General features: G+C 40.3%; 1 protein-coding gene across 1 annotated transcript in view; it reads left to right on the top strand.

Annotated features, from left to right (window-relative positions):
- Positions 1-206: 206 nt before the first annotated feature.
- The window catches only part of XYLT1 (xylosyltransferase 1), a 481,277-nt gene continuing 464,842 nt past the window's right edge, over positions 207-16,641 (top strand). Inside the window, exon 1 of the mRNA XM_068244759.1 lies at positions 207-516. Within this exon, the coding sequence (XP_068100860.1) occupies positions 256-516 (261 nt within the window). The 5' untranslated portion in view covers positions 207-255. The remainder of the gene's footprint in view (positions 517-16,641) is intronic.

Genomic DNA, 16,641 nt, shown 5'->3' with positions numbered 1-16,641 from the left:
ACTGTACCAAACCATAATGTATTTAGTATTCTAGAAATAGTATACTACACATCACTATACATTACTATAAAGCTCTTCTGTTATTTGAAGGTATGAAACGTCTGCAGGGAAGCCGGGGATGCCTGTTTCAGGTTAGTCGCCCCCCTCCTATTCTGGTGACGTCTCGCCAGTATGAGGAGAAAGAGAAGAGAGAGAGGGCAGAGAGAGTGAGAGGCTGGGGATCGGCTGGGCTCTGTCTCCAGGCGGGTGCTGAAGATGGTGGCGGCTTCATGCCCTCGCAGGCTGGCCAGGCGCTCTCGCTCTGCCATTGTAGCGGCTCTCACGGTGCTGCTCATCCAGACCCTGATTGTATGGAATTTCAGCAGCCTGGATTCTGGAGATGATCAGCGGGGAGGTGGAGGCAGCAGCAGCCGGGAGAAGAGGGACCGGGGCAGCAGCATCAGCAGCGACAAGGATGCTCCCCGGCTAGGACAGCAGCGCAGAGGAGCCGCAGCAGCACTGCACAGCCAGGCTATGGTAGGTGCTAATATGCTATGACTGCTGCCAGCAGCCCGGGCATCCCCAGTGCCAGACAGACATGTAGGGATCCCTGCAGCTCTGCTACGCTAGTTTCTACAATGTAACCCCAGCAAGAAGGGAGAACACCTTATTAGCAGCTCAATGCATGGCCTGAACACGGGGCTTATCAGGGAAACTGAGCAGCCTATCCTGGCAGACAGCAATTGAATTGAAGGTTCCCCCTCTGAGCTGGAAAATGAACACAAAGCTTAGTATACATTCTATATGGTGCATTGCATTGCTAGGCTGGTGACCCAAGTGACTTCAAACTTTTTGCCAGAGTGCCTATTTATTGCTGTGTGGCTAGGCATAATTACTTCACTTAGTAACTTTTCCCCCCTCCTACAGTCTGATGGTTAGATTCAGTACCAAGGAGAATATTTGCTGCCCTATAGTAAAAGTTTTACATTTAGGATGGTCACACAAGATCAGATTGTTGGACAATCTTTTTGGACGATCAGAAATGATTGTGAGGGGACTGAGATTGATGTGAATGTGCAGACTAAAGGTGCACATTAACAGTACAATTTTTACATCAGATGCAATCTTTCAACACATTTTTTATGATCGATTTGTACAGAAAACTGTGCAGTGTGTGGCGAGAATAGATGTAAAATGATTCTATGGTCGATTGGAACAGAAAATGTAATTGATCTGAAAGTTGGATTTTACAATCGTATCTGAAGAGAGAAAATGCCCTAATTGACCTGTTTATGGGAACAACCAATAATTAACTTCTGATTACTTAAGATTGCAAAAAGTGCGTCAAAAGATTGCATCTGATGAATTTTTTTTTACCATTTATGAGCACCTTAATGGTACAATCTTAGAACTTTTATGTAATATATGAGGTACATCCTCTTGTACCCATTGATAGTATACTCACTCCGTTTACCCTTCTACTACATACACTTGGTAAGATTGTACATTCAAGATTGATGGGCATCTTAAAAGATTGTTAAGATATCAGAAACCAGAAGAATTTATCTTCAATTTATTCTAAAATTATCAAAATAATTTGACCTTCCAGATTGGTTTCTCAATTTTGACTAGAAGTACAATGTAAATACATTAATAGATCATGTGCCGTGGAAGAGTTCCAATACAATTGATGACTTTGTTGAAAAATAAATTGTATAGTTGAAGGGTGGGATAGTCGAAACTGTGCTCAGGTTATGACATGAAGGTGACCATTCAATTTATATGATGTGATTGTCTGTTTACAGTTGAATTACATCCAGTGCGTCCTGCGTTGTAATGGAATTTTTGCACATCCCACCTTAAGATAGTTATCTCAATTTACAAAATGAGAAAGTGTGCGCAGTGATCCAGTGTTCACTTCAAAGAGTTTAAACAAAAACGAGAACTTCTCTACAGATGCATTCTGGGATTGGGCATAGACTTACTTCACCACACTTTACTTTTCAGTCGCTGTCACAATGTAGCAGTCGCCCAGGTTGCAAAAAGTATGAGTAGGCTTGTGACACCTGCACTGTGTAAGAAAGTTTATCAATAGCGTTGTTTTTTTCTATGCCACTTTTGGCACCTAGTTAGTTGGATAGTTGGATGTCACAAGAGTGACTGGGGTAAATTAGGCATTTGTCAGCTGAGTGTATAAGTAGTGATGTGAGGTAATCAGTCAGTGATCAGGGGAGGAATGGGGAGCCTGGCTTGTGTAGTAGAGCCAGCCTATGGATGCATACATCATGTGTAAGCTCTGTTGTTAGCTGTTGCATTGCTGTGATCAGTTCTGCTGGAGAATATCAGATGTGTTCTAGAGGAGTGTGACTTCCCTGTGTGATGTGCTGCTCAGATTTGTCGCTTACATCTCCGCTGCCTGTTCTAGCATGAAAAAGTGACAAAAAAAAAGACAGCCTGAGATGCAGCAGTGGGGATACTACAGCCATTTTTCCGTCACCGTGAGAGTCATTGCAAATGGGGTTTTAACCTTCTACCATAGAAACCTGGATCATCAGGGCACCTCTGCTCTATGGCCAGTTTAGGGGCGTTTTAGAAACCTTTTTGTAAGATGTGTGTTAGTGGATGCCATAAGCTTCTGTTTATACACCCTCCATTGCATGGCATTCTGTTTTCTTCTTTTGCAATTGAATGCATAGGATTCTCTGTCACCTCCGTACACATAGAATGAGGACACTGGGACAGATAGAGGAACATCGGAGCGGTTTCCCATAGCGAGAAACAAAATTCCTCCCTTTGTTTAGATTAGAAGATAACTGACTGCAATGGATGATGGCTTCACTTTTATTTCCCATTTTAGCAAATTGACACCTAGGCTCTGTTTTTTTGCAAGACCTTCAATTAAACTGCCTCCCTTTTATCCCCTTAACAGACCCATGTTTGTGAAGGATAGGGGTACCGTTTTGTGTGAAATTTGACATTTTCATGTTTTCATTTAATAAAGACAAGCCTTGTATTTCTGTTACTCATCTTTGTGTTTGTGAGGATGCGGTTGTGTGTAAGGTGTATATTCCATCACACAAATCATATCCTTGAAATACGTGTTTGTTGACCTTGTCTTCTTTGCTGTGCTTCTCAATCCACGTACCTGTTGAGAACAAACATTTGGGCTGATTTATTAAGACTAATGCCAAGAAAAGTGGAACAGTTTTCCATAGCAACCAATCAGGATCCTATCTTCATTGAATAGCGGTCACCTGACTGGTTTGCTCTTGGCAACTGCCCCACTTTTACTCTAGCTTTATTTATAATTATAGATCTGCCCCATTATGCTTACAGGGGAATTCCACCTTCTGCTTAACAAGCCTAATTATTATCCAGATCTTCTGCACAAACATGAAGCCCCCTCCGCTTTCTGCTCATATCTATTCTGACTAACTGACTTCATCTTCCTGTCATGGTAAATTCATTGTGTTTATGAGATAAACGGAGGCTTTTGCATGGTTTTATGGTGTAGTAGTGCAGCTGACTGTGATGCTTTTATTGAGGGGGTCAGGTTTTATTAGAGAAGCTTCACATTCTCTTGTCAGCTATTCCAGTTAATGGATAAACAGGCAGTTTTACTAAGCTACTTGTTGGTTTCGGCTGTAGTCTGTCACTGAAATCACCTGCTCAAGGTAGAATCATTACAAGAGAAGCCTTGTACTGTCACAACGGAGGAGGTCATTAAGCGTGGCACAGGTTCCTTCTTTTCCATTATCAATCCCTCCCCCCCCCCCCCCCCCCCATAATTCCTCCTCCTAAAGTTCTACCGACATGCTAGTTATACTAGCTAGAAATATGTAAATTTTTTTCTTTTGCCTTTGTATTTTTTTTATGTAGCACTGCCTTTTATTCCACAGTGCTTTATAGTGAACATTGAGTCACTAACACAAGTCCTTGACCCCTCTAAAGAACGCACAGTCTAATGTTCCTGTCACGGCCAGTCTTGCTGGAAACCAGTTAACCTATCAGTGTGTTTTCTGATCTTGGAAGAAAACCTGGAGAAACCTCCACAAACAAGGCAGGAGCATTTATAATGAGGCAGAAATACAGGGAGTCCAGTTTCAGTGGAAGTATTTTTCGTTAGCCCTATTCGCCTGTACTTGGGCATTTGAAAGGACAAATAGAGTGATTAATGTTATAGGAGATTTGTGGCAGCTTCAAATTGTTTTGCCTTTGAGTAATTGTATATTCCTGCGGAAGTGGTTGACATGCTCAATGTTGAGTAAAGTAAGATGCCATCAGGAGAAATATTGTAGTGCTTTACATCAAACCAATCAAATGTACTCCTGCCTCTAAATTCTAACGTACATGCTGATGCATACACACCAGGTCCATACATACAAACTAATCAAATGTATTTATGCCTCTAAATTCTAACATACATGCTGATACATACATACATACATACATACATACATTACACCAGACACCTACATGTCTACCAGGGGGTGTAACTATAATTTACTGGGCCCACCAGCTGAACCCTGCTAGCAGCCCTTCCCCGGCCCTCTTGCAGAGACTCACTTACCTACATACATATATACATACATGCACCAGACTGAGAGAGACACACACACACACACACACACACACACACACACACACACACACACACACACACACACACACACACACACACACACACACACACACACACACTCAGCAATGTTTGTACCCACACTAAATAACTGTTCCCAGGGGTTTGTTTGTCTAGGATGTCACTCAAACAATATAGTATCACAAAAATGACATTTCCGCTGATTGCTGGGCTGTCATTGTGCTTTGGAGCCCATCCGTATGCTCCTCTTACTTACTAGCAGGTGACAGTTTACTCAAGATGAGCAGTGATTCGTAACTATGGTCATTCCATCCATCCAATCAGGGACAGGGAAATTCCTCTCTTGTGTATTTAATTTCTTTGCAAATAATTGGATGGTTAAGGCAAATATTGTGAAAACTCACTGCATGGCTTGTATTTCCTAACATAATATTTTACTATGTTCCTTTTTAGTTTTGGCTGAATCATTCCTTGATAGTTGTTCTTCTGTCCAGGACACAGTGATTCCATTTATAAACGGCAGACCTTGGCATGACCACAGGGAACTACTTGTACACTGAGATCATAATTATCAACATTTTGAAGTAATCTCTCCTCACACTAATGCTGCTGTATTGGGCGATAAATGTCATAGAGCTCCCTCAGTCAGCATAGCCCCTTGCAGTATGCACTATAGCAGATAGGGTTTTGCATTTTTACTGAATGTATACCTGAAGTCAGGAGCACACTTATAAACAAAAGCTATGGGTGAGTTCCCGTTACAAGAATTATTCCACGTACATTTTTTTTGCACACCTGATGGCCCCCCACCCCCATAAATATTGATAATGCTTACTGACTGACTGACCTGTGTCCTTCTATTGGCCCAGGGGAATGAAATAATGCTTTAGTGTATGAGACAACTTGTCATTTATTTTTTAGAACCATAACCTATATTATTATTATTATTATTATTATGAATGATTTATAATGTGCCAACTTACTCCGCTGCACTGTACAAAGTAAGAAGCAAACATGGGGTACAAAATAATACAGACATCAATTATGGATACTGGTACAAAGAACAGAATTGATAATTACTATGACACATGTAACATTATTATTATTATTATTATTATTATTATTATTATTATTAATAATAATTTATAAAGCACCAACATATTCCATGATGGCTAAAATGTATAGCAGAGTGCAGGTTATGAAATGATTAACACATTCTAAGACACAAAAGGGTGAGAGAGCCCTGCCCTTGCGAGCTTACAATCTAAAGGAATGGGGGACAAGAGGTGGGGGAGTATGCAGTATTCATACAGGCAGTGTGTTTTTAAGTTATCTAGTAAGGAGTACAACTTGGCCGGGGTCGAAGGGGGAATGGCCTAAGTCAGAGCGTATGCTTGTTAGGAAAAGTGAGTTTTGAGGGAGCATTTCAAGATGTCAAAGGTTGGAGAGTGAGGGATGTGCTGTGGAAGAGCATTAAAGAGGAGGTGTGAAGAACGGGAAAAGTCTTGTATACCTATAACCTATATAGGTAGTTTCATCTTCAGAATTTTGTTCAAAACAAGATGGCAGCCCCAATGATACAGAGACAATACCTTCTGCACATATATGGCCAGAGCTTAATCTAACGTGTGTAGCTTATCTGCAATATTTCTGCACCTGCTTTGCACCAGATGTGCTTCAGTTCTTCGTGCACTAATTTTGAACAATTTGTGTCATGGCCCTCATTAAATCCAAGGTTCATACTACAGTCTAAAGCTAATTTCAGAGAAAAAATTATGTATGTTTTTGGGATGACATGTTGTGACCGGTTAGCAACATTTTTGATACCTACCTGTATTTTATATCTGCTTTAAATATATTAATATAAATGTAATAATAAAATAACAACCGTGCTTGTCCCAACACTGGCTGAACATTAATGTCACTAGCTTAAAGCAGAACTCCAGATACTGGAAACATTTAAATCAAGCAACAATAACACACCACCTAGCTAGGCAGAGGTAGGTTAGTTCTTGGTCATCGTCTTCTTCCCTCCCTCACCACTGCAGGACAGTTTTTCCACTGCATCTTGATGACCACCACATCCTGCTCCTTCCACTCATCAGCGCTATACAGTGGTCAGGGGGGCAGCCTTGATTGACTGGTTTGCTGCCTTTATTTTGCGTTTACAGTAGTTCCAGTGATTGGAGCAGCAACACAGGTAGTTCTGAAGATGCAGTGGACACGTCATTGTGGTGTGAGGAAAGAAGATGCTTGTAAGGTAATGAAGAAGAGAACTAGGAACCCCAATTTTAGAATTTGGCCACAGTGACATATTAAGTGAAGTCCACACCCACACCTAGTCTCACCTTTTCAACCATGTCGTTCTACTTATATGCGCTGTAAATCTTTTCAAGGTGCAAAATTGAAGATGGGCCTATTTACTGCAGCCTCCTGTAGAAAACTGCTGCATCCTGGATGTTAAAGAACGACAATCGTGAAAAATATTAAAATATAGAATATATATTTATAAGAAATACATGTCTTCCGGAGTAAAATGCAACATAAATTACTTTTCTCCTATGTTGCTGTCATTTACAGTAAGCTGTCGATCTCCTCACGGGGGATTCTCAGTATTTTCCTTTATTCTTTAGAACAGCTCTCTATGGAAAGAATCTATATAACGATGTTGACCAGCCTCCTTACTTGCTTGCACGCTATTTTGGCAGTTGAACTGAGCAACTGCTGTCCAGTAAGTGATTTTGAAATTGAAGGAAACCCTGATAATACCCCGTGGGGAATGAACCAGTCCTGAAACTGTCAGATATTTACTACCTTCTAGTAAGCGATAGCAAGATAGGACAACATTTATTTATAGTGCACTTTATTCTGGAACAAATGCCCATCTTATACACGTGCATGCAGGTGAATTTTACAATGTTTGGTTATTGTGGTCCTTTAAGTATCCCATCTATGAGAAAACACCTCATATTGGGCTCTCTATACATCCTACTCACGATGTTCTGCCACCTTCCCAGTGCGTATAGACATCCTGTCCCAGAATAAACTCCACAGCCAGAATTTCCATACCAGGAAGTGCTTGCAGCTTGGGACTGTCTCAGGTTTAGGAAATTCATCCTCAGAAATGTTCCTAAATATGGCTATTAATCAGCCTCACAAGAGTTCCTTGCGTAGCAGAATGCTATTTTTCCAGTCTAGCTCATTTATTTTTCTGTTATCCTTGATCTTAAATGAATTCTTTCAAAGATGAGCACTGAAATGTCCAGAAAAAAAAAGGTTTATTATAATGTAGTACATATGCTAGGATGGGATTGTTACATGCCTCATTGCCCAGGGACAATACTTTGAATTATTGTCTTGGATGAGCCACTTCAGCAGCTTAAAATGTTGACCAGAATGCAGTAATGACTGAAATGTCATATGCAGATCTCCTAATGCACCAGTAAATCCCTCGCCAGGCGTATTACGAAGATCATTTACGAAAAGTGTAGACAGATTACATACTAACTTGCCTGCTGTTGTTTTCTTTCCATCCTTCAAGTAACCAAAAAGGACATTTCAACCATCAAAAACTGCTCAGTGTATCTGTAACAGCTTCAGTCTATACCATTAACCACAGGGCACTTTTCTAAGAGTGCAATTTTCCAATAGCATCTGACAGATGTTGTGTTGTGAGTGGATTTGTATTACAGTTATTCTGTTTCCTTTGAGAGGATTTAAGATTGCAATATTTCTAGTGAACCTGGTAGCGGTGTCCCTGATTTTCTTTGTGCACGCACACACTGTTTGTGGAGGCTTTTGTGTTCAGCCTTGCAGTGATGGGGAATGGCTTTATCCAAGCTCTGCACAAGATTTGTATTTTGGGGGATAACTGTTCCTCTTCTTCATTTAACTTTGAGCTTCGGGAGAGAACTAACTGCTGAATGTTTCCATGACCTTTTTCATCATAGGCTGTATTTTGTGTACTTTTATATGCTGTTTTACACTACAGCCAGACCCCTACTTACAAGTGATTCGAGTTACAACGCATCAGAGATACAAACACAGTTATCTTCACATGCACAATATACAATACTGATTTTAGTACATATTCTTGATAAATGTTATAGTATTGTATAAACTGTTATACGTAGTTTAAAACACTTTAAAAGCACATTGAAAACAACAAAAGTGAAACATAGTTTATATTATACAGGTATGTTCAAATTCAGATTCACCCGAAGGTAAATCTTTTATCCACGTTTCGCCATTTTCAATACAGGACTCAACTTCCAAAACATTTACCAGAGTGAAACCTGTTTGTAAGAAGGGTAGTGCCTACATTTTATGGAGGTTTTTTTTTATATGTTTATTTATATATTGTTAGCTGATATTCACATATTCCATGTTGAGTGAGTAGATGGAACCTATAACACAAAGTGCACATTGAGTCAATCATCTTAATATTACCCAGTCATACAGCTTTGTATAGCATTTGCTTAGTGCTCATTTGGCCAAGCAATATATGTCCTGTTAAAGGAATTTAAAGGCTTTGTTTTTTATGTTTGTTTGTATCTTAGTTCCAGAAGTTTTAATGAAAAGTCACTGCTTATCTCAGAGCTTGGCTGGTTCACATGGCCGCTTGGCCGATGTCGGGGCGACCAGAAGCCGTGTTGTCCTGTGACGTCTCATTCGGGGGCGGCGGTACGGTGATCGTCGGCTTCCCTTTGCAATCTGCGTTTTCTCGTCCCCACAAGGGGACATGATCGGAACGCCGGGATCGGAACGCCACGTTTGCAAAATCGTCGGTAATCGCGCGATACTAAACACTCCCATTCACAATAGATGTATGCTGTTCTCCCATTACCTGTGCTCCATTTAAAGGGAACCTGATGTGAGAGGCATATGGAGGCTGACATATTTATTTTTAAACAATACCAGTTGCCTGCTAATCATCTGCCTATAATACTTTAAGGCAAAGACCCGGAACAAGCATACAGCAGTTGTCTCTGACTGAAGTCTGACTAGGTTAGCCATATGTTTCAGTTGTGTGATTCAGATACTACTGCAGCCAAAGAGATCAGCACGACTGCCAGGCAACTGGTATCGTATGAAAGGAATATGGCATCCTCCATATCCCTCTGGCTTTAGGTTTCCTTTAAAGAGACACTGAAGCGAGACTAAATCTCGCTTCAGCTCTCATATATAGCAGGGGCACGTGTGCCCCTGCTAAAACGCCGCTATCCCGCGGCTTAACGGGGGTCCCTTCACCCCCAACCCACCCCCCGCAATACTTGGTCGTAAAATGGTCGCTGGCTGTCTCTTCCTGGAGGCAGGGCTAACGGCTGCAGCCCTGCCTCCCAGCGCGTCTCAGACGCGCATCGCCGCCTCTCCCCCGCCCCTCTCAGTGAAGGAAGACTGAGAGGGGCGGGGGAGAGGCGGAGATACGCGTCTGACAGACGCGCATGGGGCAGGGCTGCGGCGGTTAGCCCTGCCCCAATGCGGAAGCGCTCCCCCGCTGCACGGAGGGGGTTTGGGGGGACAGGGACCCCCGTTAAGCCGCGCTATAGCGGCGTTTTAGCAGGGGCACGCATGCCCCTGCTATCTATGAGGTCTGAAGCGAGATTTATTCTCGCTTCAGACTCTCTTTAACACACACAGCTATCTATCCTATTATATAACAATTGTAGGCACTTCCTGTCCCCATGATCTAAACAATTGGAGTCCTCTCATGTACCTCATTATATAAACCGTACCATCACCTCATGTTCTCATTACATAACAAATGGAACCATGTCATCTTCTGTATATAGCAAAGCAAGTCATTTCCCAATAATGCAGAGCTCAGTGTAATGTTCCATGACCAGCAGTGGTAGCAATGATAGTGTTCAGGTGGGAACCAATGGGCATAGGAATGCGTAAATGGGCTTCTTTGCTCTGTATATAATTAGGTGCAGAGATTAATCATTCACGCCAGATGCATCGCCTTATAGCCCAATTCCAAGCTCAGTACAAAAGTGTAGACTGTTCTCTCCAGGGCTGGGAAGTCGGAGATATTTTGGATACCTGGAGTCGGAGTCGGTGGTTTCATAAATTGGGGAGTCGGATGATTTTTGTACCGACTCCACAGGTCTGGTTCTCGCCAATTTCCATCCATTCCTGCCTTCTTACATAAAGTCAAAATGAAATTCTCAAATTGAATTTCTTACATCCAAATATACGTATAAACCACGTAATAAACAAATTGTCTTAAAACGATGTAGTTATACCCTTCTATATTTCATATATGTTGTAAATACTGTATAGCCGTTCTTTACTCCAGACAAGGGAACTACTGTTCTTGAAAACTGACCTTACAGCACATTTTGCAATTTACAGCCTTAACATGGTATATAGCACATCTCCTGAGCTCCAACTGACTTTATAGCCAGCTGAAAGATTAACGGCTAGATTGAATTTATTGTGTTGATTTTGTATGTTGGTGCTTTATATGTGTTTTTTTCCTAACTGGTAGCACATGTTGCGGTACAAGTGAAAAGCGTGGTGTGGAATAGTAAAGATTTGTTTATTTGGAGAGAAAAAGTTCCACTGAAATGTTTGTAAATGCATTTATTTTACTTTGCCAGTGTGCTGAGATGCAAACTGAAATGGATGGTTGTTACTTGCTAAAGGATGAATCCATTAACAGTTGTATTATTTAAATATCAGTTCTTACTTTTTCAGGCAATTAGCTTAGTGTAATGAAGAATTTGTTTAGCTAGAAAAGAACTTTAAGATTTGTATCCTTTGTGAACTGGCTTTCTGGAAGTATTAAAAGAGCAGCAGCTACTTGTAGCATCCAATCAGATATCATCTTTCCCCCATTGCAAAAGTGATACACGGCAGAAATGAACGTTGACCCAAATTTTAATACTAACCCTAGTGATAATAACCATGGTTTCCTAAACCAGCCTTCCCTTTATAGTAATAACTTCCTAAAAGTGTCAGTAGGTCAGAAACAAAAATGTATTTATGCAGATGAAAGAAAGGAGGAGTCAATACAACAGAAATCTGTGACATAGCATTATCTTTTATAAGTAGAAGAGGGAGAGGAAATGATACAGTTGACCGTTGCAGCCCTTAGATGTCTTTGTATGTTTGCTTTCCTTCTCTGTCTCTTCTGTCCAGTATTACAATTACATTAAGTATTACAGTTACTATAAACATTTCCAGTCTTCCTGGCTCTAGTTCTTATCAGCGAGCTCTTATAAACGAGCCCTTGTGTGGCTGGAATAAGTTTATATATGGAGTCTATTGTCTGACTGATACAGGACTCCTATGTAGAGTCAGCAGACCAGCCATAACTCATGTCTCTGATATCCCTTCACCTTGGATTGAGTTTCCAAGATAATTTTAGCATTGCAGGCTAAGGGCTAATTTTACTAGGCTTTTAAGTCCATAAAACCCTTTTTGGAACTGGGCTGCAACTGTGTGTCTCACTGGCATGAGCACCTTCTTTAAGTGTGCCCATAAAATTCTAAGTGTATTCTTTAGAAGGCCAATGCTTGGAAGATTCTGAGTGCAATTCATCACATCCCAACATTTCTTGTGCAATGGGATTCTGCTTGGGTTATAGTGTTCCTGATCACCTGCTGATACTTTTCTCTTTATCAAGTAACTAAAATATAAGATGAAGTTAATAATTAGGGAGGCATTAGCTATTTTTTTTTGTCAAAATGATTTATTTAGAATTACCAGTAGCTGTTCAATTTTGCAAAATAATAGACTATTGTAGGGTCTTGTAGGACCCCTGAAGAGTTCTAAGGTAAAATACCTTATTGGGAGCCGGAAAAATATATATGCTGTATCTGTAGTCTTAAAGACCCCTTACAGATGCATTGGTTGTGCTGTTATAATTAAACTACAGTCTAGTATAACATACAGTTAAAAACGAATGCCTCAAACCCTTATTGACTGTATAATTATCCTACCTGCTTTTCGTGCAAAGTATTGTCATCTGTGTGAAAAAACACCTGTCTCTCCTAGTCATATTCAGAGTTAGTGTTAGAAGTTGCCATCCTGCATAATGTAATATCCAGCTCAGTCTATAACAAGAGCACGGATATATTTAACTTGCATGTGTTCTATCTTGGTAGCTTGCATACAGAAACTCTTTGCTGGAACTCAAGTCTTATTTCTTGCTCTGAGATATCTTGGCAACCTGGAGAGTTCAGTGCTGTAGCTCAGTATAGCAAAGCTCAGTGACTGATAAGGCTCCCATGAGAAAATGAAAGTAAACCTATTAACCCTTTCACTTTTTTTCTTAAAACTGATGATGATGTTGCTTCTCTATTGGAACACGGGACATTCTAACTGTAGTTCTTTACTTAACAACGCTTCCAGCTCATGTGCATCCAGTTAATGTGCTATATATTCAACAACTTCAGCATTGAATATAGAGCGTATTAACTGGATGCATTTGAGCTAGAAGCGCTGTGAGACCCAAATAGTATATAAATAAAGCCAAATCTACACGATACGATTCTTTGTGCAATTCGATTACGATTCTATTTACGATCCGATTAAGTCAGACATGTCCGATCGGGGTTCGATTCAATTCGATTTGCCATTGCAAAACAATGGCATATCGAATTGAATCAAATCTAATTTCGATCGGACATGTCGGATTTAATCGGATCGTAAATAGAATCGTAATCGAATCGCATAAAGAATCGTATCGTGTAGATGGGGCTTAAGAGAAAGTGATCTTTATAGCAGCAAATTCAAGATCTCCTTGCCCATAATCTTCTGCAGCAAGAAACTCATTGATAGTTGTGTATATCATTGTCTGTTGCCCAGTAGAAATAAAATATTACAGTTCTTCTTTATTGGAAGGAAACCATGGAACAAATCAGAGTGGGCTCATTCTTACCTAGTTCAACTCTGATGACACATTGGGGAAAGGGGTGCTCAACAGGTATAAATATAATTAAAAACCAATAAAATGTAGAGTAAGAGGAGGGTTTCCCCAAGGATGACACAAGTATTAAAAAGTTTTTTATTTGAACAATGGCTGTAGAAAGTGGCAGCCCATTTCACAAGTTAGTACCCACTTCCTGTGGCCAATAATTCATGCCAACAGCAATAATGAGCTATAATTCTTTAATTCCCGTGCTGTCATGGTTTGAATATTCTTTATGTTTGGAAATCCATTACATTGCAAATACATGCACACAATACAAACCATTATTGGAACCAGCTGGGGGAAAGGGTGGGCAATAAGCAATGTGGATATTCTACTTGACAGCCATTTTGCACCATCTAACTCACTGCTTTGTTTGACTCAGCCTGAAGGTGCATGTCAATGACGGGAGCACACCAGGCCGGTCTGAATGATAATGTGGAAACACACCTATCTATTGCTTTGCCTGCACAGAACACCCCATCTGTTGCCGTCTCCATAAGATAGTACTGGGCACACAGCTTTTTATTAATGTCATGTCTCAAAAAGTACCATAGGGCTTTTAGCATTCACCGTTAAAAGTCAATGCACAAATGCCAACACATTTGTTAATACGTCTGTTTGATGAAATGTAACTCTTGCCTGGTGCTATTAAATACGGTTCTTATGCAAACTACTTCTGTCTTCATAATGCCTTATGAAAACATGGATTGCTGCAGCCAGATATTTTCTACACACGCTCAAATTAGGAGTCACTAATTGGTGTTCTATTAACAAACCGTCTACAAGAATGCATTTTTCAAACACTGGATCTTTACGAACGACAGGAAAATATCGGATTGCTTTTTTTTCACCCATAAGCATGTTTAGTGATTTTTTTTTTTTTTTTCCAATTATGGAATTTGAGAACCGTCAAGCCTTCGATAATTCTCACAACCCAAGCCATTTTCAAATTGTCTTTTCCGTAGTTGATAATTAATGCATTTTCAGAAATCTGAAGTGTTTTTTCCTCTGTGTCTAGAAAGTGCAAATAAGTTATTAGCACCTTCATCAATGAATAGGTGGGCAGGATACGTGGATTAGTAGAGGAGTGAAGGAATCCGAGTATGACCGGTTTCTGAAGTATTAGCATATTAGACAGGGAGTGTGTATGTGTGTGTGTTGGTTGGTTGGTTGGTTGGTATTTAGTAATCCAGCCCAGTGCATCACTGGCTAACACCTAAGTGACATTGGGGGTATACCTATACACACTCTAGAGATTTTTCCTAGAGAATAATATGTTGTTGGTTTTGGCCGGGAAAAATGGATAATAAACATCTGTAAATATCTGTAGTCACCACTCCGAATGCGCCAATCTTGCCTACAGTAATTCTAAATGGGACTTTTCTGGAAACTTAGACTTTTTTATGTTTTAAAGGTTAAAATCCATGTTTAAAGCACATGATACTTGATACCAGTCTTTTTTTTCCCCCCAGTTTAGGTACGCTTTAATGGTTTGACTGTCTCAGCTACATGAAACTTTGTTTTTTATGTAATACAGCTCCCATACAGACAAATCTGGAACTTTTAAACATGTTATCTGTTCCCTTCACTCAGATGTATTTTTCTCAGCCACACATGAGTTTTATGAACTCTAATTAGTTATCAGTGAAAGCCCTGGATTCTTAACCCATACAAAGAAAAACAAAAGAAGAGAGAAGCACAGCCTAGTTCTAAGTAGGATTGGGCAGGGCTGTGGAGCCAGTACAAAAATCATCCGACTCAGACTCTTCAGTTTATGAAGCCTCCGATTTCAGGTACCCAGAATGTCTGACTTCAACTCCTCAACTCCTCAGTCTAATACTTACCACTAATACCAGTTACCAGAGTTGGTACAAAAATCATCTGACTCCTCAATTTATGAAACCACTGTCTCCAACTCCACAGCCCTGGGATTGGGGATGCACATACGCATTTTTTTTTCTCATCATGTTACTTGTCTCTTCAGTTACCCTTTTAGGCTCTTCACAACCTTCCAGTCTTAGAAACTCAGGGCCACTGCTAAGTGATTATCAGAACTCTGAACAATGAAACATTTGTTTTTGTGTCAGTATTGTTTTTATTTTACTTACCTTTATCTAGTTCCGCATAGCTCCACTCAATAATCATCCAGTGAGTTGCTGCAGAAATATGTAATAATGGCATCACTTGCTCAGATGGGTGGTATTAAAGGCATAAATCACATGACTCACTGGACAGAACTGCAATCCCTTGGTGGGCAAAAGAACTTCTAAATTTGGTGTTTTTGTTATGTTTTTGTTTTTTTAGCTGTATATGCAGCCATGTGTCTGGAAATTCACTTCCAGCTCCTAGAAATCCACTTTCCAGAAATAATTGGGAATGCTGGTTCAGTCCTTGGTGTAGCTGTCTCCACACAATACATGACATGTACCCATTAGATATCACCTCTCTTTCACAGAGTGCCATCTTGTAAATAAACATTACACAAGCCATCTTTCAGTGGCAGAGAGGGAAGCCCAGTCATATGCTGACACCAGAAGAGCTCATGTTACACTCATTTCAGGAAGCAGCAGTCATTTACCAAACAGCTTCTAATTAATGGAGAGCATAATGGCGTGGACAATTTTCTTTTGTGTTTTGTGAGAGAGCTTATTGCAGATGTTCTGCTTCTGAGAGGAATACCTATTTATTTACTTGTTGTAGCCTGAGAGCCAGCTGTTACTGAGAAGGCGTACACAAATCCCATTTACTTGTCATGAAATATTGCAGATGGCAGCGTTTATAGTCTAAAATACCTTCATTACCTGCCATTTGTCTAATTTATACTAGGAATGAATCGTGCTATGTTTCTTCTGAACAATGAATCAAGGGGGAATTTGGGCTTGTGAAGGTGGTGGTATGCTTCACAGCATAGAGGGAGGGGGACGTTTAAAGGAGAACCAAAGGCAAATAAAGAAAGCAACCCAACATATAGTAAAAGCTACCGTAATAATGTTGTTTAAAGGTTAATCATTTGAAACCACATTATTTTGTGTATGCTAAATTATAATGAATTAAATACTGTATGTAGACATTGTCCAACTGTGCATGGTGCAGTGGTAGTGCTGCGATGAATGAACTCTGAAGTGCATGGATGTTTGGG

This window comes from Hyperolius riggenbachi, chromosome 7 (genome assembly GCF_040937935.1).
Source record: "Hyperolius riggenbachi isolate aHypRig1 chromosome 7, aHypRig1.pri, whole genome shotgun sequence".
In the NCBI taxonomy this organism is placed as follows: Eukaryota; Metazoa; Chordata; class Amphibia; order Anura; family Hyperoliidae; genus Hyperolius; species Hyperolius riggenbachi.
The sequence above is the reverse complement of the archived record's forward strand: the minus strand, read 5'-3'. Positions and strand labels throughout refer to the sequence as shown.